The 21,610-nt window shown below is 39.3% G+C and overlaps 2 protein-coding genes across 3 annotated transcripts; one reads left to right on the top strand and one right to left on the bottom strand.

Annotated features, from left to right (window-relative positions):
- The first annotated feature begins 205 nt into the window (after window positions 1–205).
- On the top strand, window positions 206–13,011 carry ptpn9b (protein tyrosine phosphatase non-receptor type 9b). 2 transcript variants are annotated; one of them, XM_086156894.1, is made up of 13 exons: window positions 206–286; window positions 3,108–3,251; window positions 3,945–4,034; window positions 4,304–4,428; window positions 5,409–5,514; window positions 5,629–5,739; window positions 6,817–7,715; window positions 7,878–7,974; window positions 8,752–8,821; window positions 8,956–9,034; window positions 9,148–9,298; window positions 9,571–9,778; window positions 10,388–13,011. In XM_086156894.1, exons 1-13 carry the CDS (start codon window positions 254–256, stop codon window positions 10,609–10,611), a joined length of 2,337 nt encoding a protein of 778 aa, XP_086013020.1. In that variant the 5' UTR covers window positions 206–253; the 3' UTR covers window positions 10,612–13,011. The 2 variants fall into 2 exon arrangements, with proteins under 2 accessions (XP_086013020.1, XP_086013022.1); XM_086156896.1 differs by lacking the exon at window positions 206–286 and adding an exon at window positions 1,162–1,362.
- A 1,436-nt stretch (window positions 13,012–14,447) lies between these two features.
- On the bottom strand, window positions 14,448–21,024 carry adamtsl7 (ADAMTS-like 7). The gene is made up of 10 exons (XM_086156167.1): window positions 20,989–21,024; window positions 20,785–20,893; window positions 20,023–20,211; window positions 19,666–19,795; window positions 19,039–19,261; window positions 17,791–17,964; window positions 17,326–17,499; window positions 17,062–17,241; window positions 16,164–16,308; window positions 14,448–15,389 (listed from the first exon to the last, which is right to left on the bottom strand). The coding sequence occupies exons 1-10, from the start codon at window positions 21,022–21,024 to the stop codon at window positions 15,235–15,237; spliced, it is 1,515 nt and encodes a 504-aa protein (XP_086012293.1). The 3' UTR covers window positions 14,448–15,234.
- Window positions 21,025–21,610: the final 586 nt, after the last annotated feature.

Raw genomic sequence — 21,610 nt, 5'->3', positions numbered from 1 at the left:
ACTAAATCAATAGTTTATATTGGAATACATGTAAATAAAAGCCTGCGAAAATAAAAATTCTAAAGACTGTATATTTTGATCTTTTCATAGTAATATAGAGCTTTCGGGGCCTTTTTTTACTAGTTTATATGCGATGCATTACCCATTCACACACTAGTGATGTGTGAATGGGTGTGGGCGGGGCCTCGGTCTCCGTAGGGCGTGAGCGAGCAGCTGGTGGGCGCGCCCGTTGCGACGTTGCCGAGGCTTCAAGATGGCGGAAGCCCTGACAACTCAGGAGCAGCTGGTAAGGGACCCTTAAAGGATTTTTCTCCCCTTTCCCCTGTCATACGAAGTGTTTGCACACCGCCCTCATTTTCTCCACTAACTGGCGAAGTGTTTAACTCATGTTGCATCAGGTTGTCCCCAGAAACAATGTGATGCAGTAAGGAGCCATGGCCCGTTCGCACCCTCCTGAGTCGACTGACTCCGGTGTGACTGACAGTACTTAGGGTGTATGTTAGCACGATGGCGTTGGCTAATACCAGTCGGGAACACTTAGCCGGTCAATACTCAAAGCGCTGATATGCCGGTTCCAGGTTTTGTACCTACGGATATTTTCATGCCCAAAATATGTATCGGATATACATTAGTGTTATATCTGGTCAAATAAACGTGGCTTGCAGTGCCTTTATCGTTAGCCATTCTGCTACCACATGTAATTTAGCCTCTAGCTAATGCTAACAGCGATTGTTGACTTGCAAGGAGATTCCTCAACAGCTCTCTTGCCAGACCTTTAAATTACTGCGGTCTCATCGTAATGACTAGAAAGTGCAAACTCTTGTTCCTTCCGTTTGCCGATTGCCATTTTTGACAATGACACGACTAAAACATAAGATTTTTTGCCTCGATTCCTTTAACGCGAGTTTTCGTCGAGGACTAGCGAGTAGTGTCATGCCTATTAGATTTACGGGCGAGAATTCACAGAAGTGATCCTCCGATTCCGAGCATTGTTGTTGCCGTCACTCGAGTAAATGGAGAAGGCCTGACGTCGCCAGCAACCATGAAATGTCACGCATCTTCCTCTAACGACAGCTTAATTTACCGCAAAGACTACTTGTTTAATCTTCAAGAATTACTTGGAAGTGCACGCCGAAAAGATTGCATGCCAAGATCCATATATCTGGTCAACGTAAATGTCACGAGAAGATTCCGGACATGGTTATTATTAAAGCAATTCTCCAAAATATCACATATTTATTATGTGATGTATACCATTTTATGATAACAGAGTATACGTGTGCAAGCAATTGCTTCATAAAAAAAGAGAATCTACACGCATCATTGAGACTGGAAATTCAAGATAAGTGATAGCATCATATGGTAAATGTCAAATCAATGATTTTTCAATAGAAACTATGTTACCACGTCAGTTTGGGCGTTGATAGTCACAGATGTCAGACAAGCATTTTTATTTACCGATTTCTATTACTGCTTAGCTTTAATGGAGAAAGACTTATACTTAGAATCCCCTTAGCTTCTTGGTTATCCGGTTCAAATTGTTACCTCCACTGCTTCAATTTTATCTTGTGAGAGAGGGAAAACCACAGGTGGACTATGAGACCAAGCAATTAATTTCCTCACGTTCTGGCTTTAAACATGACCTGCATCACATAAGACAATGCAGTGTCAATAAATTATCTATCATGCAAGAATACCCAAAACACATCCCTTAAGGATCATTAGCCTAGGGTTGATGTGTCAGGATCTGGTACATTAATTGTAATTGTCCAAATAACGATATGCCTCAAGGCTTTTTGTAGTTCCTGAGAACCAGCTCAAATGAAATACACTTTCTCTTTTCTGCTTACAGTACATTTGTAAAGCAGTTCTACAATTTTAATGAAACAATAAAGCAACATTTCTTTCTATACAATTCCAACCCAAGGATTTAACATGTACCGGTAACAATAATGTAATTTTACCTGTTCTAATTCATAAATGTATCTAATGTTGTACAAATGTTCCAAAGTTACTAGGCCACATCCCATGATGTTGACATTAATAATGAGTTTATTATGGAAAAAGGAAGAGTCAAAAATTGCAGAATTTGTCTAAAATCAAACCGAGACATCCAATCAATTAGTCTTTTCCTGGAAGAAAACAATACAATTATGAATTTGATTAGTTACATGATAGCACACACAGGTGCTATTTTTTTTTTTGTACTTATATGTGTGTCTGCGTATATACCACCTTGGTCACAGATTAGTCTGCTGAGCAGAGATAAACATCTGCATGCGGGTTAAAATGTGAGAAATGCAAATATTTAGGATCAAAGGTCTTCTGATTAGTTCTTCCCCCCCTAACTAGGTGGTCTCATTAACTACTGGTCTCACTTAATGCTGGAACATATGTAGTAGTTTGAGGGTAATGAAGCAAAATATATCCCTTTGCTCATTTCATAATGTGATAGAATTAAATGTTTGTAAGCTATTGTGTGAAAAATGGAAACAGTGAAACAGCTTCATAACTGAACACATTGCACATTACACTTCTGTCTAATTTGATTAAATTCAGTTTGGTAGTATCTTAAATCCAAATGTCACTCCACTGGTCCAGTAACATTAATGGAAAGGCTGCCCTGACAATACTGTTAACAAATTCTGCGTGATAAATACTGTTTGAGCTTGCTGTTGAAATTAGAGAGACCCAACTCTACGTGTCTGAACAGATCATAAAATGAACTATTCACAGAAACCCTGCATACATATGTATTTCGTGACTGAAAGACAGCTACATTATGTTTTCGCATGGTAACACTGTGGGCTGTGTCATAAAATGCTTCACAAAATGTCAGTGTTATTCTAAGACTTTCTTTCATGTCTGGAGAATTTAATGTAGTGGCTTTTTTATGTTATGCTTTCATGTGAGTTATATGGTATTTAATATTTTTTGATTGTCATATACATTACAAATTTGGAAGATGGATAAGCTTGTGTATAAACAAGCTGACTGTCATCCATGTAACCTTCCAGGCCCAGGTCTGCTGCAGAAAACCTTTAGTTTGCTTATGACCTGATTCCTTTTTACCCTCTTGCCTGTTTCATCTCTGCCATATTGGTCAGGCTGTGGAGGAGTTCCTAAGTGAGGTGCGTAGCAGGGAACAGCCTCACAGCGCTGGGCTCGTCTCTCAATCCGCAGCAGTTAAGTTTCTTATGGCCCGCAAATTTGACGTCTCAAGAGCCATCGACCTCTTCCAAGCATACAAGGTACAGCAGGGTTTTAATGTGTCTTAAACTTTTGAAAACTTTTAAACTTTCTATATTATATGATTCTATATTAAATGTATGGGAAGAAGCCCAGTCACAAATTGCAATATTTTGTTTAGATTATCATAGAGCCTCTCTCTCTCTCTCTCTCTCTCTCTCTCTCTCTCTCTCTCTCTCTCTCTCTCTCTCTCTCTCTCTCTCTCTCTCTATATATATATATATATATACACACACACACACACACACACACACACACACACACACACACACACACACACATATATATACGCATACACAAATGTGGCTCCATGGTGAAACATCAAAAGAATAATTTAAAAGTAATGGGTTTGTAATTAAATATTGGGTTTGTTAAGCATGAAGTGATGCGTTTTTTTTCCATTCACATATAATGAGCCCTGTAGCATTTCAATTTTGAAAAAAATAGAGATATTGAAGAAATATGATAATGGATGTTTTTTGTGTTTATTTTCCTAAAAAACAAGTAACACTGTCATGAGCAGCATTGTTTCTTGCTCACTGCCTGTTATGCTCTGTGACAGCATGAAAGAGCTGACATTCACAGTAGCTTGAAACCTGATTTGTCACTTTTTGCTTCCATGCTATTTTAGTTTCAAGCTAACAGCCTCTTGTTTTTTTTTTGCTCCCGCCTCAACCGTCATGTATCGAATGCAGAATACAAGAATTAAAGAGGGCATTATCAATATCAACCCTGACGAAGAGCCCCTACGCTCTGAACTGCTGAGTGGAAAATTCACCGTCCTGGTGAGTGAAGCAAGTAAAAGTCATATATAACATTAATCTTTTCACATTGAGAGAAATTCTAAAGCGTGCTTCTCAGAAAAGGTTTGTCTTTGTACATCACATTGTGAATACAAATGTGGTCTGTGCCTCTTTTGTGTCACTTCTATATTCCTTGCCTCATCACTGTCTGTTTACCATGTTCTACACACTTATATAGAGGCACAATAGTTCTACATTGATGTGATCTGCATATGTACTTATACAATATGATGGCACTATATGTTTCTCAGCCTGGACGGGATGCCAAGGGTGCTGCTCTTGCACTGTTCACAGCTCGTCTTCATCGGCCGGACGTCACTACTCACAAAGCTGTGCTGCAGGCCATCATCTATCAGCTGGACAAAGCCATAGAAAGGTGCTGAAGCTACCGATAGTATATACAGTACAGCATTCCAAATCTGCTTTTGTTGTGATTCTCCCTATCCTCTCATTTTCCGTCAGCCCAGTTAGAATGTGTCACTGATTTTGTTTTGTCATGATTTTTCATGATTAAAGATGAGTGTCACGGGTTGACTATGTGGGACATTTGAGAGGTTGTGGCCCCAAGAGTTCTCTCCAGTCAGTGCATTTTTTCTCTACTGAGCATTCAGGTCACTTTAGGTCAGCATCATAACATCCAATTACTCTGCCCACACTGTGAGGTGATGTGATTTGAATTTGCCGTGTTTATGCTAATGTGACCAATGACCATAGAATCAACTGTTGTCCTTAGTTTTAGTGGTAATGTAAGCATTTGGCAGCGTCATAATTCTCAGCAGTGCTGACTTGAGTGTGGTAGAGATGAAGGGATGACTCAAGCCAAAGCACTTTTGTTTGCACAATCATTGCTGTGTGGAACCCTGCACGAATATGTCAGATTGTTAATAGTCTTAGAGCATTGACTGGGTACGATGCATGCCAAGATTGTAACTCTGAACCAAACTTTTTAGATAAAACTGAGCAAGTTTGGTATTCATTGCGTGGTGCTAAAATCTATGATTCTCTCATATAGCAAGCAATCTGTACATTATCGGTCATAGCATTTGCAATATTTCTTTTTTCTCCTCAGTGGTTTGGAGAATTTCAGTCAGAGGCTTGGCTTGGATGGCAATCATACATGCTTGCAGGCATAGTTAATATTGATAAATATTCAGTATATATTTTTTGGATCAGGAAAAAAAATCTTAGGCAAACAACTGTTAAATTTTATTCCAAAACTTACCAAAGCAAAGGCCCAGTCAGCTTGCTGTCAAATATGCAACAAAAAAATTCAAAATTATGTCTGTATATGTCTTGGCAGATCAACACTAAATTTATTTTTTTCTTAATTTACAAATTAACTTGTTTTTTTTCTAGTGTACAAACACAGAGGGACGGACTCATTTTTATCTATGACATGACCAACTCCAGCTATGGGAATTTTGACTATGAACTCTGTGTCAAGATCCTGAATTTGCTCAAGGTACCGTAATTATAAAACAACATGCTCGTCTAGTATTTCTAGTCTTAGTGTTAAACCCTGTGCTCTAATAATAAAGATTTTTTTCATTGTCCATCTGACTTTTGCTTCTCCTAGGGGGCGTTTCCAGCTCGTTTGAAATGCGTCTTCATTGTGTCATCGCCACTTTGGTTTCGAGCCCCTTTTGCGGTGCTCCGTCTGTTTGTTCGTGAGAAGCTGAGAGAGCGGGTATGTATCTTTTCCACTTCCACCTGCTTTTCGGAGCTTGTTATGAATTAACAGCGCCCAGTGCGTTAGCTCTGACCAAAAGACAGGCAGAGATGGAGTTGGCAGAGCGGAGGATGTTGAGAATTTCTTTGGGAGTGACAAGGATGGACAGGATTAGAAACAAGCTTATCAGAGGGACAGCCCAAGTTAGATGTCTTGGAGACAAAGGAAGAGAAGCCAGATTGAGATGGTTTGGACATGTGGAGAGGAGACAGTGAGTATATTGGTAGAAGGATGTTGGAAATGGAGCAGCCAGGCAGGAAGAATAGAAGAGGACAAAAAAGGAGATTTGTAGATGTTGTGAAAGGAGACTATCCACTGTGGTCACCCACAGTGTTATTTGAGTTGATATCCTTTCTTTTTACACTCTCTCATCAAACAAGGAAAGTATCCAGTAAATTTGGTCATTTTTACTTTTATAGCACAAATACTGATAGATTTCAATGAATATTGTCCAGTCTGTTGTGCAGAATAATCCGTGTAAATCACTTGAGTTTCCACAGATTTTCCAAAATTTGTTCTGAAAATGTTTTCTTATCTTAGACTTTTGAATCTAAGCAATATGGGGGAGTCAAAAACTAATGAAATTCAACCATCATGTGCTACACCTGGAATCGCAGTGAGAAACTGGATGTGTGGAATATAATTTCAGTCCCGATATATGTCAGGGCAGCAAAACCAGATTGATAACATTTCACACATTTTGATGAAGAAGTCCAGCCAAAAATTACATTTTTGTGGGTTGTCCGTGACCAGCTGTGACCCTAATGCTGTACATTGTGTGAGTCAGCAAACAACATCCCATTGAGAACCTGAAGTCACAGCCAGTTGTTTTCAGTTTTCCTTTGACTGTGTCTGTATTGCATTTCTTTCCTCAAAATGTCAAGTTGTTCCGGAAACTGCATCAGTTGAAATGTTCAGTATTTACTTTGTTTCGTCTCAATCACTCTCTAAACATTAAATCAACATCGTTTTACATTATTCATCAATAAATGTAAAAATCAACCCTATGTATTTTCTTTTTTCTCCTTTCACCAGGTCTGCACAGTGAAAGCCCACGAGCTGGCCAGTCACATCCCAGTTTCGTCTCTTCCTGAACACTTGGGGGGAACCTCCCAGTATAGCCACGTGGCGTGGATCCAGTCGTGTGTTAACGTGAACACAAACACTGTTCAGAGCGACACGCAAGAACAAGATGTACATGACTGTGTGGGGAGCCTTCTGCGTTCTTACAGCCTGGAGTGCACAGGTGCTGCACTGACTCATACTAATATTAATACACAGTTGGTCTCTGAGCTGGCTGCAGCTAACTCTAACTGCTACGATGACAGCAATGCTAACCCACACAACCACTGCGGTGTGGTAGAGGGCAGGACTCGAAACTTAGGCCAGTACCAGCAGAGCCTGCACTCGGCTGGCAACAGGCTACAAGGGAATCATCAACATTGGAACGGTTCAGCTGTTAGCGGGACCAATATGGTTGTCGGCAGCTCGAGCCCCAATGCCAACATGAACGGGCGTGGCCGTCAAGCTCCCCTCCAGTCAGATTCCCCCCCTGACACGCCAACTTTGAAGCAAGGTAACGGAGATATGGACGACGGCAAGGCAACAGACTCCCCTCACAGATCTCAGAGCGAAGTCGTAAATGTGGTCAATGTCGAGGAATGTGAGGAAGAGGAGGGAGTGCCCCCTCTGCCTGAGAAATCTTGGCCACGGCCACCTCACCAACCTTGCTCCCAGTCCCCGCCCCTGTCATCATCATGGGGCCCCGATGACGAGGACAGCACCATGGAGCTGTCCATCCATGTGCCCGAACTGGGAGGAATGACGGTGCATGAACTTGTGGATTATGTGAAGAGGATGAAGAGGAGGGGGATTTATCAAGAATATGAGGAGATACGCAAAGAGCCCCCAGCAGGCACATTTGACTACTCCAAGTAAGGACTTAAGTAATGCCCATAAATATTTCATATGTTTGCTGATTCCTTCTATTGTATTCTTGTTTTTTGAGTTTAGTTTATTTATCCAACTGTGAAAACAAAGACATCCAATGCAACTTGGGGAGCTACGTGTCTATTAACGGCATTCTATCTTTCTAGGAAACTGTCCAATCAGATAAAGAACAGGTACAGTGATGTTCTCTGCCTAGATCAATCACGAGTACGACTCTGCCAACTCTGTGACGATGAGGATGAGGTAATTAATCCTTCAAACTTATTATTTTAACTCGTAAAGGACATCTCATGTATGCCTGTGCTACCTTTTTTATCCCTCCTGTATTAATTGAAGCGCTTTAAAAATAAACAACTTCACAATTAAGCCAATCACATATATATCCAAAGTAAAATCGCTAATTAAAAAGAGCTTGGCACTAGATCCTTTCTTCTAATATTGAAAAAAATGTATGTTGTTTTTGTATTTAAGGCAAGTTATTTAGGTTTTTGTCATTAATTGTTGTTTTGCTGCAGTCTAATCTAGATACCTTACCTGGTATGAGTGATTGCACAGCTATAATGCTTGGTTGTATCAGCCACAGTAGCTTTATGAGATAAAAAGAAACTGAATATTCTACTATTTGAATAAATAATCTGTCCTTTGAAGAATAATTACTGTGGTCGAAACCGCACAATTAGCCTTCTTTAAAAAAATGAAGGACTTAGTAACAAAATAATCTACCGTAATTACCTGAGGAAGGGGGGACTGGATTAATCTCTTCTAAAATATATTGAGTTTTTCAAAACATAAAAGTAGTTGTTAAACATTGTTCTATACAAGTGATTAATGTTTAACTTCTTGTAATTTGTCCTTTTAACAATTAACCCACACAGTGAAGATCAGTTCCAGCCAACACATATTGAAAATTGTACATCAGTTGTGGACCTGTCCTTGAGTAGTAACAATCTCACTTTTTAAACAGGAGACAGTAACTTTTGCATCCATGAATGCCACCCTTATTTGTGCTGTAATTTGCAGACATCAGATTACATTAATGCCAGTTTCATGGACGGGTACAAAAGGAGTAACATGTACATCGCTACTCAGGGTGAGACACTGTTTTTCCTGTCCTGCTCTTGATGTCACTATAAAGTCCTCTTGCTGCTCCATCACAACTCATTCAGACATCCATAGAAAGTAATCCGATTTAACCACAAATTCAATCATGTTTGTGTCTTTTAGGTCCACTGCCAAAAACATTTGGTGACTTTTGGCGCATGGTGTGGGAACAGATGGTACTAATTATTGTAATGACAACCAGGTTAGATTTTTATTTTTTCAATAACTTGTTTACCAGAAGTGCCTCTTGCAGAAAATGTAATGTTTTTAGTTACCTTCATATTTTATGAAACGACTCCCCATGGTGGTTCTCAGGGTGGTGGAGCGAGGGCGAGTTAAATGTGGTCAGTACTGGCCCCTGGAAGAGGGCAGAACTGAGCAGCACGGATGCTTTTTGGTCAGGAACACACACATCCAGTTGTTCCAAGACTTCAAACTGTCCCACCTGGAGCTCTACAATACTCAAGTGAGTTACACCTCCTGCGGTAGAAAAAAAATGTATTCCTTTGGTTTTGTAATTTGAATAATGAAATTATCATACATCGGTCTTGGATGCAGGGTAATGAAGTTTTCAAATAAAATTCCCTTTAATTCTATTAATGTAAGGAATATCTCTGTGAAGAGTTCCCCTTGAGCATATATCTGGATGAATTTGTGGCATGTAAATCAAAATGCTCCCACCATGTTCCCACAGAAGAAAAATCACTCATCTTATATTTTGTGCAAAACTTGTCTTAGTCTGGTGAGAGACGCGATGTGTGCCACTACCTCTATGTCAGCTGGCCAGACTTTGGCGTGCCCAAGAGTGCTTCTGCCATGTTGGACTTCCGCGAACATGTTCTTCAGAAACGGGATGCTGCAGTCCAGAGTCTGGGCTCAAATTATAAAGGGCCTCCCGGGGGGCCTCCTGTGGTTGTTCACTGCAGCGCTGGCATTGGTCGCACAGGTGAATACTTTTCACGATACCATTAATTCTTTCCAAAAGTGTGTGATGCATTACATTTACCTCAATTTTCTGAGACTTTGACTTAGGAGACCTTTTATTTGTGAGCTCATACTACTTTTGACATTGAACAAGCAGTTAAAATCTAGCATAAAGTAGAACTTTTGAATGGCTAACATGTTTGATGTCAAAGTGGCTTCTGTGACCAAGAAGTCTGAATGCTTTGGAGGAAAACAGACTTTTTCCTCTAGGTTGCTGGACATGAATGTTGATCCCGAACACAGACACTTGTTATTGAGATTCTTCTCAAGGTATCATATTTAATGGAGTTCTGAAAAGGGTCCAAGTGTTAGTAAGGCGCTTGATATTGACAGTGCGAGCAATTTGAATTTCAGTGTCGTAGTTACTTTGATTCGATGGGGTATTAATGGCTCAACGTTGTCTTGACTACTTGTGTACTGTGGCCTCTACTGTTTGAATTTAAGAACCCAATGAAAGACCAATAACGGCACACAACAAAAGCCTCTTGCATGTTTTGTTATAAGAGCCTCTCACAATTGGAAAATCCTCACTTACTCTCCTTGTATCCGTGGCTGTTTCCTTCCTGACCAGGCACCTTCTGCACACTGGACATTTGCCTGTCCAGGCTGGAGGACATCGGCACAGTCGATGTCCGTCAGACTGTGCGAGGGATGCGAACGCAACGGGCTTTCAGCATTCAGACCAGGGACCAGTACTATTTCTGCTACACAGCAGTTATCGAATATGCCCAGCGCCACAGGAAACTGAGTCCAGTGCAGTGGTCTGATTCAGACCTGGAGACTGACAGCGAGTGACAGACACAGAAGGCTAAAAAAAGAATGGAAAAGTCCACCTGAGCCTCCGTCAAAGGAATCAAAGAAGAGAGGAATGGTGTGGAGAAAAGGAGAGCGTCTCATCAGCCTTACTGGAGACAAGACAGTGGATGGAGATCTTTTTTGGCGCTGGGTGTTACGATGCAGATTTCTGAAGTTGCTCGTCCCGCACATGAACAGAAAGGCCACCTGCTAAGTGAAGAGCTTCCAAGAAAGCTGGGAGTGGAGACTGTGCGTTGCATCCCAAAATGAGCAAGCTGTCCTGCCGTTTTCCAAGCCCCTTTTTGACTTTATTGAATTACTGGGGACTTGGCCTTCCCTGAATCTGTCTAGGTGACATAAGCGTTGTAGCATTTTTATATTGACTTGCACATGAGGAATGACAAACTTGAACTTTATCCCTTGAACCCAACCAAACCCCATCCTTCGTTCCTTTTTGTATCTCAATTTCCTTTTCATCTCCAAACAATTTTGTCAGCAGATTAAATGTGAGGAGTATGAAAAGATGAACATTGTAAATGTATTGTTTTTTTTTTTTTTTTTTCAAACTGAACTGTTCTAAGTGAGCTAAAGGTTGTAACTGACAGTAGATCATTGTGCAAGCCACTTAGTCCATTTCTGGATTTCCTTTTTTCATTACTTTCTGTTTGATGGTGAATTTTCTATGTATTTCACATTTGTGCATATGTAGACTAACTTGTCAAAGCCAAAGTCTTCACCCTGAATGCTTGGATGTACTCCTTACTGAGATATTATAGACTGAAACACATGTATATTCTTGTAACATAGAGTACATTTATACTTTCTTGTGCATAATAACCTCGTAACAAAAAGCAAAAAAAAAAAAAAGCCTTGCTCAACCATGAGATGAAAAATTTGTGTCGCAAGCCAGGCTATGAAAGAACAGTTCTGACAGTACAATTGAGATGCCAAGTATAACAAATATATGAACTCTTTTCTAATCATATGATCTCAAATAATTAGGCCTTAACTTGCTAAACTGCCTTGCCATTTTGAAAACGAAGACCACACCTGAAACTGTAACAGTTTAATCACTCATTTGTTCCTTATAGTTTTGAATATTAACTCCCTCGATTCAAAAACAACCGTCATTTAATTCACGAGGCATATCTGGCCTCAGATAATTGTGCCTTCAAGAGTTCCTTTGTCATGATGTCTCGCAGTCCTGCTAGTGAAGTCATAACAACCAAGTGCTAGTGCACTCACATAGTACACGTTTTCTGTCATGCAGGACAGCCACATTTTGCCTCGCGTCCTGTACAAAGGGCACTACTTCTAAATACAGTGAAAGTAGTCAGTTATCTGGGACTAAGGTCTGCTTTGAGACATGGCTCTTTTTTCATCATTTGACCTCAGGGGGTTATTCTAGTGTTTTGTTTTGTTTATGCCTAGTGTCAAAAATCCGTTTCTGGATTTGTATCCGGTAGCTTAAATTATCATTTAAAGAAAACTATATCAACTTGATTTTTTTTTTTTTTTTCACTGTATTGTATCCTGCTATATTTATGTCTTTGTAAATCTTCTACAATATCGAATTCAGTGAATGTTGGTACGATGCTACAAAAAAACAAGCATATATCGTTTGATAAGCTGAACAAATCAGATGGTGAGTGAAATATATTTTTTGTTGTTCACGTTGAAATTTGATGGAAAATACCATCGTATTTTCACAACTTGTATGAATGGTGATTCTGAGACAGTTTAACAAGCAAGTCGACATTGTAAATTGTCGAAGATGACATTAACATCTTATAGTCTGGTACTCAATGCCACGGACAAAACAAAAAGAGTAAAACTGGCAAATAAAAGGGGCTGCCATATATATATATATACAATATAGATACAGTATATACAGTATAAATGTATACATGTATATACGGTGTGTATGCGTGCGTGCGTGCGTGCGTGCGTGTGTGTGTTTGCGTGCGAGAAGAGCCTTGAATGTTTTGGGGAATAATGGTGTCCAAGCAGTTAGGTCAAGGCAGGTATGGATACTTGTGAATATGGACCCTGCGTCCCTCAATGCCAAAGGCCTAGGCTCGTTTTTAAGACTTCTGCATTCAAACATCCTCAGCAGCCTAATATGGACCTGCCAGTGCAACCTTGCGTTCTTGGACAGAAAGACTCAGGACCACCTCGGGAACATCACTAATGTTTGTGTATAGCTACAAAATGGGAGTGTGTATGTAACAGTGTCTTGGTCCTCATGCTAGTTTTGTTTTATGAGAAATGCATAAAACAAATGCAATGATTATTCGTCATCAGTTAATGTTTGTTTCTGTGTTCAAGTTCTTGTGAATGAAATATGGCCTTTTACATGCTGTTAGCCTGGCTGCCATTAAAACAATGGTATTACTATCTTGAATGAATACAAGGTTGATGGTATCTTTTATTTGCTGGAGATAAATGAGATGGATAGTATAGAATAAATATTTAGCTTGACTGTAGATTGTATAGGCCATCCGTTTAAAGAAAAATTTTAGTTGAATGTTAATTTATATCAAATGGTATTAGGACCAGCATTCAAATTTTTTTTTTTTCTGATCTTTTGATCAGTTTTTTTTACTTTGAGTAACTATAGCACATCCATCTGATGTCCTAGACTCAATGGAAATCACAATTCAAGGTACATGTAGCGACCTGTCGTCATTCAAGCAAAATCTAGACGTTGGATGACTGAACTATTGTGGGCAGCGAACAGGTTTATTTGTTTCAAAAAAAAAAAAAGTAAAACAAGGTGCTCAAGTCCGAGTAGCATCCTGGGGACTCTAGATTTAGATTAATGCTGGCAACTTTAGGGTTCAACTCTTGTATGACTAGATGCTAATGGTTAGAAACATGCGTGAGTGAACAGTGGGACTGGCTGGGTGTTATAAGAAAAAACATTGGCTTTGTTTGCTATCTCTACCAAAGTAAGCCACAATTTGTTGGCTGTCAGACAGGACAGGACAGGAAGACTCCTTGTTGCCTTCAGACCTCAGAGGCACATCTGATGTCGCAAGCGTGCCAGAAACACATTTCCGGATGGAACAGTATTAACTTCCATTAAACATTCATATAATTGCTATCACTAGGCTTAGTGATTGTTAACAATGCAATACATTTTATTAGACAGTAATAACTAATGCATTTAAGCCTAAAGCCACAATCTTGAATTGCTGAGGTTGTAAGATGAGGTTAAAACATTTTCTGAGTTGGAATTTCGTGAGTGAGAGTTTGAGTTGACGCTTCCAAATTGGAACTTGTGACTCGTCCATTTCTATCTATAGAAAACATCATTACCGTGCAAATGTAACGTGTTGGTCCCTCAAATGTGCATAATTCAAGGAAAACTCTTTTTTTGTAGCGGGTCAATGACCTTTTATTTCAAATGTATGAATATGAATGCACCTCCAAATACCAGCAGATATAGTACAACAGCACATTGGCACATTGACCACAATGCAACTGACAACAAGACCTGCGTGTGTATGATCACCTCGCCGTAAGTAAGCTTTGAACTGTACCAAGGTGTGTCATAAGAAGATTAAATCATTTCACATTTTTCCTTTGATTCTCCTATTTTTTAGTGTCCCTTTTATTAGAATAAATCAGCTTTGCTTTAAGGGTGACTATTCCTTCGAGTGCAGTAAACTTCAACAGGGCATTGGTTAAGCGGTGTAACTTAAATCAGTGTAAGTCTGTAAGTAAAATGTTTTAAATGAATAGGTCACCCAGATGTTGGAAGATATACCGAATACCTTTCAAACTCGGAGAGAGAAAAACGATCACACCGCCTATTTGAATTATAATATTTAGACAAAGTCAGACCAAAGGATTTGATGGGCCCTTACATCTGAGTTACTGCTTCTTTTATTAAGCGGCAAGGAACATTTCTAAAAGTTATCTGTCCTCTGCATTTACTGCTTGTGTGCGTATTGCATAAATATAAAGTTCCAAGAGTGAAATCAACCTTTTTTTTTTCTCCTTTTGTCGCTGCTTGTTATTTGTGTATTAGCAGGCAGCAGAAAATGTTTGAAACTCATATCCATCAATATGATATGTCCAAAATCGAGAGTAGTTTATCACGAAATAAAGACTGAGCAGAGAAATGACTCTATCTTTGCAATTCAACTGTCAATCCAATTTTTTATTTAGAGCGACCTGTCAAGCAAGGATCTTTTTTTACTCCTGCAATTATTTGACTTGATCTAGTTGGACAGACTGAAAATGAATGTATCTTCTGCCTCAGAGTTTGGAGTTTGGAATATGAATGAATAACACATGGGCAATTCTTTTACATTCTACCTTTAATGGTTCTTGGATAGATAAAGTTTCTCGTAGAAATAGAAATATTCTTGTATTTTGCTTACTTTTGGAAAACATGGAAGGATAAAACCAACATGTTTTTTTCTACCAGTGATATTTTTTTAACTTCTGTAATAAAGCAGGAAAATAATAGATAGTTAAGAATAAATATACAAGCACATCAAACAAAAAACTATATCCGAGAAGAAAGCTCCACAATTTACATTCCAGCATTCCGGCATCCAGGCTAGATGGAGCTTGTCATATTACATTTTTATAGACTTTTGTGAGGCAGCGTCATCTGTGAATGTACGTCTTCTGAAATGAATCAGGGTATGATTTGTGGACGCGGGAACAAGCGGCACAGCAGACACTTCTGTAATAAGAATAAATACAAAGTCGGGCTTGGACCACAACCACGCAGTTATGATACTGGTCTTTGCACGATGGATCTGTGGGAAAAAAAAGCAAGCATGTCAGTTAGCTGACATTCTACAAGCTCACATCTATGCATTAAAAATACATGAGAGTGAAATTATTCTCAATCAATCATGTATTTATTATCAATACCACTTATGCACTCAGGGTAACTATGGGGCTGGAGCTTATTCCTGCTGTCATTGGGCAGGAGTCAATCACATATAAAGACATACGACCATTCATTCTTTCAATGGTGCGATGGTATTTTTTTTTTGAAGTAATATTTAGACATAGCTGACATTTTCTTCACAAATTCAACAAACGTTACATTGGGGGGGGAATCAGCTCCTCATCCAGAGCTCAAATTTTAGTTTCTTGCTAAGGAGATGATCCCTTTTTGTTGTTTTTTCTGGGGAATTAGATCTCTTGCTTTTCCGATGTTGTATTTTCAAGTGATATTGGCAGTAATTGTCTCTATTGCTATCCATCTGGTGTGAAGGGAGTGTAGAAAAGTAAGAATTTCATTGCATTGTCTGTAACACCATTAGTAAAAAATATACGACAATAAAAATCTTGAATCTTGAAAAAAATCTTGAAATCTTGTATTTTCATTCATACAGAGAATAATCCTTATATAAAAATCTTCAAAGGCTGTGACTATAAACCTGACATCAACAGAAATGAGAAATAAATAAAAAGACAAGAGATCCTGTCTGATCCTCATCTGACCTTTGACCCTGTTGCACTCAAACAAAACCTGGATGCTCACCATGCATGGAAATAGTACCGCACTGCAGTAGACTTACTTATCTCAGCCACACAAGGTTGTGTGTTACAATCCTCTCGATTGTCTGGGGTCAAACTGGGATCACATTGGTCACTCGAGGTAAAGTTGTCTGTGAGACAACGAACCCCTCGCAGACGGTAGCCCCGGCCACAGGAGCGTGAACACTGGTGCGACAAAAAAACAATAGAGGCGTGAGTGAATAAAGACACATTAGAACCGCATTAACAAATGTGGACTCCTTTGCTTAGTTTTTGAAATATCCTATCCTCCAATTTGAAATGTTAATAGCAATGAAAAACTACATCAGAAAAACTTGAGGCTAGAACCTCTTACAGCTTTTTCTGTGATATTACAAATGCTTGAAGGTACCCAGGAAGAGCAACTGTCCTCAACTTTTTTTTTTTTTGCATCCATGACAACCAGCATTAAAACTAAAATAATGTGCATAAAAATATAACACATGAAAAGTGCCATGTCATGGGTCAAGACATCAGACAGATGTATCAGGGAGATAATCTGGTCACTAAACTACTTCTTACTGAATATACTATCTAACTACTAACAACTATCTTTCAGAGCACCAATAAAATGGGAATAATGTAAGTTATTAATTCTTTCTGTGCTTAATGGCTGAAGACAAACTGGTCAGACAGTGTAGTGACCGAATAAAACTCTGCAGTTATTGTAGTTCCATCCTTTGGTACCTGGTATCAAATGACAGACGGATTGCTGTGACCTGGCCTGATCGGAGGACAAACCTTCATCCACCGTTTTCCTTCCGCAGTCGAAATTTGCTCTTTTTTCCATGTTTGGCTGAATGATTGATATTCACTTTGCAGAGCGATGTGTCTGTGTGTTGTTTTTTTTTGTTTTTTTTTTTTGTTCCTTGGACACAACTATGCGACTTTTTAACTTACAGCACTCCATTCTGTGACAAACCACTGGACACCACATGGTTTCAAACTGCAAGGCTGAGATGTAACCGGCTTCAGAAGATTTGAACATTTTGATTGGTCCACAACCTCCATGTGACCATCGTTGCTGAGAATACAAGCAGCGCTCCGGATCTGTGAACCATCCCCACACTCTGCAGAACACTGTATTACACACACAACTTTAATAGTTTGTATACCTATATGGGTGCTTACGTGTGTGTGTGTGTATAAATACAGTTAGATTACCTGACCCCAAGGTCCGGTGTACCACTCCAAGCGGTTTTTACAGGGCCCGGAGTCACATGACATGGCCTCTTTGGGGTGATAACCTTCGCAGCTTTCCAGTGGGAGATCAGTTGCATGATCCATTAGGCACACAGCTGTCCGGGTTCGATTGCCTTGACCACAGTCTGCGGAGCACTGAGGAATATCACACAAACAAATACCAGGTAAACGGACAGAAACGTTAAAGGGGGGGGCATTTTGGCTGCACATGTTTTTGTTTTGTTTTTATATTAGGCTGCAAACATTCATTACTTTGGTTCCCAGTTATGAAATATCCCGGCAGTATGCTGGACAAGCAGTTGGAACACACATCACATCTGTATGTGCACACACACCCCACACTTAGATTGCATCATTATTGCTCTGTTGTCAGGTCGGTCTTGACCTTTTGTTTCAAATAGAATGCAACGCTAAATTGTTTGTTACCCGTTGGCTCCAGTCGGAGGTGAACCAGCTGCGTGCACAGGTTCCCATGTCACAGTTCTGTAGTGTGTCAGGCTTTAGATTCATATTACATTCCTCGTCTTGCTCCACCTCACCCTGGTTGCTCACACACACCACTTCCCTGCTGCGCTGGCCGACGCCACATGGAACAGAACACTGATGGACAGACACCAGAGTTTTTTTTTAAATATATTTATTTTTTTGCAATTTTCTCATATTGCGAAAATCCCAAATGGTTTATCAACACAATAAAATCAGGATTACTGTTCACTGCCAAAACAAAGCTCAATAAATTCATGGAATATTCAGTCAAGGAAGAATGACTGGTTTTCATGTATTCCATCACATGCTTATCGCAAACAGCGACTAATTCCTGATCATCTTCAAATAACTAATATTAGCTCTACAAGTTAATAATTCAACCAGTAATATTATTTGAGCGAGTGCATTCAAACTGTTTAAATAATGGAAATGTTAGTCTTCTCAAACCCAATATATACAGGACTGTCTCAGAAAATTAGAATATTGTGATAAAGTTCTTTATCTTCTGTAATGCAATTACAAAAACAAAAATGTCATACATTCTGGATTCATTACAAATCAACTGAAATATTGCAAGCCTTTTATTATTTTAATATTGCTTATTATGGCTTACATCTTAAGAAAACTCAAAAATCCTATCTCAAAATATTAGAATATCATGAAAAAGTAATTTTGGTTTTTTTAATTGCATCACAATATTCTAATTTTCTGAGACAGTCCTGTATATAAAGTATACACATTTAGTAAATTGTTGTTAATTAATTATCTAAGCATGTAGATTTTCTGCTATTGCAACAAAATATACTGCTTAAAAGAATAAAGGGAACGTTTAAAAAACATAACGTAACTCCAAGTCAATCACACGTCTGTGAAATCAAACTGTCCACTTAAGAAGCAACACAGACTCACTTTGACTTGTTTTAAAGACATTACATCAAAGTTGGATCAGCCTGTAGTGTGTTTTTCCACTTCAATTTTGAGTTTGACTCCAAATCTAGACCTTCATGGGTTAATAAATTTGATTTCCATTGATAATTTGAGTATGATTTTGTTGTCAGCACACTCAACTATGTAAAGAACAAGTATTTCATAAGAATATTTCATTCATGTGTTATTTTAGTGTTTAGTGATTTTTTTTTTGAGCGGTGTACACTGACTGTGTATGTGAGTGTGTGTGGGTATACTCACATGACTCCAATCTGATCGTATCTCCCACTGGCTACAAATCTTCAGCTGACAGGTGGACTTAGTCACCGGTCTATCAGACAACCCGCAGAGCTCCTGTGCCACCGGAACAGAATTCTCCGATCCATTCGCATACACATGACTGACTTGGCGGCAGATGACTTGGCGATGCTGCGTGCCCGGCCCGCACTTCCTGCTACACTGTGACCATTCCCCAAGATCCCAGCTGCGAGACCATTACAAAGGCCGAAGAGAGATTTTTACACAAAAAAAAAAGGATTTAAGAGCCAATCACAAAGGTTTTATGGTTAAAAGGTCATACATTGGTGAATAATAATCTTCTAGCTCTTGATCTCAACTCTTTGAGCAATTTGTTTTTCAGACCTACGATATGAGTCAGCGCCATTTAATATATTTAAAGACTGACATGGCTTGAATGTGTAGTAGTGATTGTGGCAATTATAATGGTTATAATCAGTAGTTGGTTTTTGGTGTCAACAACCCAGGTCTGATATGTCAAAATGTAATTTCTGAGGTCATGGTTAAAATGTAGGATCCTGATCAAGCAATAAATTTTGACTGGAAGTCATAGCAATGTCTAACATAAAATGTCTCGGTGTGTTTGCTCACTATGCAGGGCAGGACTGAATGTTGCAGTCTTCTCCTTGGGTTTTAGGTTCAAGCGCCGGGTCGCAAATGTCAGCAGGAACAGTTGCTTGGAAATTTTTCTCAACACACTCCCAAAGCACCTGACGACTGCCTGACAAGTGGGCACACGCATGAGTACACAGTAACAGCTTACATGAATACACATATTTCTATATTTGCAGCGGTACGCTGTTACCGCAACCTTTAATGTAACTCATGAGTGGAATACAGTGTTCTCAGTTAATGTATCTGCTTCAGTTTAAAGTTAATATGTTCGGTCACAATGACGTGATCTAGCAAAGGTAGGTCACCGGGTTAGTGATGATTTTTTTTTCTTACCTGTGCCACATGTGGTACTACATGGTGTGTGCCCTCTCTTTATCCACATGTAGGTGGGTCTGGTGTCAGAAGTGAGGCTGGGCTCAGTGAAAATCAGGTTTTCTTGGAAATTTTCTTTGATATTGTTGTCATCTGTGACTTCTTCACCATTCTCAACCTCATCTGACAGAGATGGAGCAGTTGTCTCATCTGCAGTTGCAAAAAGAGAGAGTTAAAAGTGAATAATGACCCAAGGTGCATGCCCACAAGTGCATTTTCAATATTGCTTAGATATGTATACTAACTTTGACTGTCTTGCATACAAAAACAATATACTAAATGAGCTTGTCTTTTTAGAGAAAGTGCATTGACCCTTGAAAAAAGCCAGAAAACATCTATACTACAATGAATGAACCATTTAAACCATGTGAGTTAGAAATGAGTAGTCGTAGTAGAAACTGAAGATTCATGGATAGACTTGAGGTCTACAGCTTTCAACCTTAACCAACAGCTAGTCAGTAAGAGGAGTGAATAAACCCTGCTTATAGTATATTGCTAAACCCTATATCCTAGTGCTTACCATGTTCACGATGAATGGCCTTTCTTTTGAATTTGATTTAGCATCCGAGTAGATTATACAGACAAGCAAACAAACTGAAAGAGCCGTTATAGCTTCACACTTCACATTCTGAATTGTCGTTTGAAGAAAACTGCTGTTACTTAATGTTTCTCTCATGTACTGTATGATTGTGTGCATGTGCACGTTATGTTGTGTGCACTCACCCAGTGGGAGTATATCTGATGGTTTCTCAGGTTGCTCAGTGGGCGTTGAGTTTTTGAAAGGCACACTATACTCATAGTAGATACTGGGAGCCGGTTGCTGGTAAATCAACTGTATAAGAGAGAAATAAAGATTTATGGTATATGATATTGATATGATAGTGTTGTTTATTCAAGTAGCAAATTTTTATGTAACTATGCAACCACGTTGCTTTTGGCATCACACATAAACATGTAAGTCATCCGTCAGGGGTCCGGGTGCAGTGATGGACTCTCCAACGCGAGAGCGGATTTCATTGGGTCGTCTATACGTGAACTGTGTTCCTGCGGCAGTGAAAAATCCAGGCCTGTCTATCACCCAGTTACCATTAATGAGAGAGTTGCCACTTTGAGTCTTTAGAGCTGCAGAAAAATCCAAAAGGTATCCATCACTTTATTATTTATCAATGTTTACATTGTTGTTGTTGCTGTGTGTGCGCGTGTGTGTATTGTTGAGGGTCATGGGGTTGTACCCAAGTAGTTCCGGCTTTTTGTGGTCTCTTGGATGTTGATATTGCATGCCCCTGCAGGTATCTCTGCAATCTTGTGGTAGCCAACTCGAAGGAAAGTCCAAGAGAAATTTCTCTTGATGACCTCAAACCCCTGCAAGGACACACACATTCAAAGACTCACATGCTACAATAAACCACAGGTAAACACTGTTTTTGATTATTAAATCATGACGCAATTGTTCCGCAATCACTGATAAGTTTAGTCACTACAAAAGCATAAAACATATTTAATAAGAATTGTGATATTGAGTTGTTATTGTCAGATTTACATGACCTTT

This window comes from Fistularia commersonii, chromosome 12, assembly GCF_037954325.1.
Source record: "Fistularia commersonii isolate RoL2024-O1a breed Wild chromosome 12, RoL_Fcom_v1.0, whole genome shotgun sequence".
Taxonomy (NCBI): Eukaryota; Metazoa; Chordata; class Actinopteri; order Syngnathiformes; family Fistulariidae; genus Fistularia; species Fistularia commersonii.
Note: the sequence above shows the minus strand (reverse complement) of the source record. Positions and strands in the feature narration are given on the sequence as shown.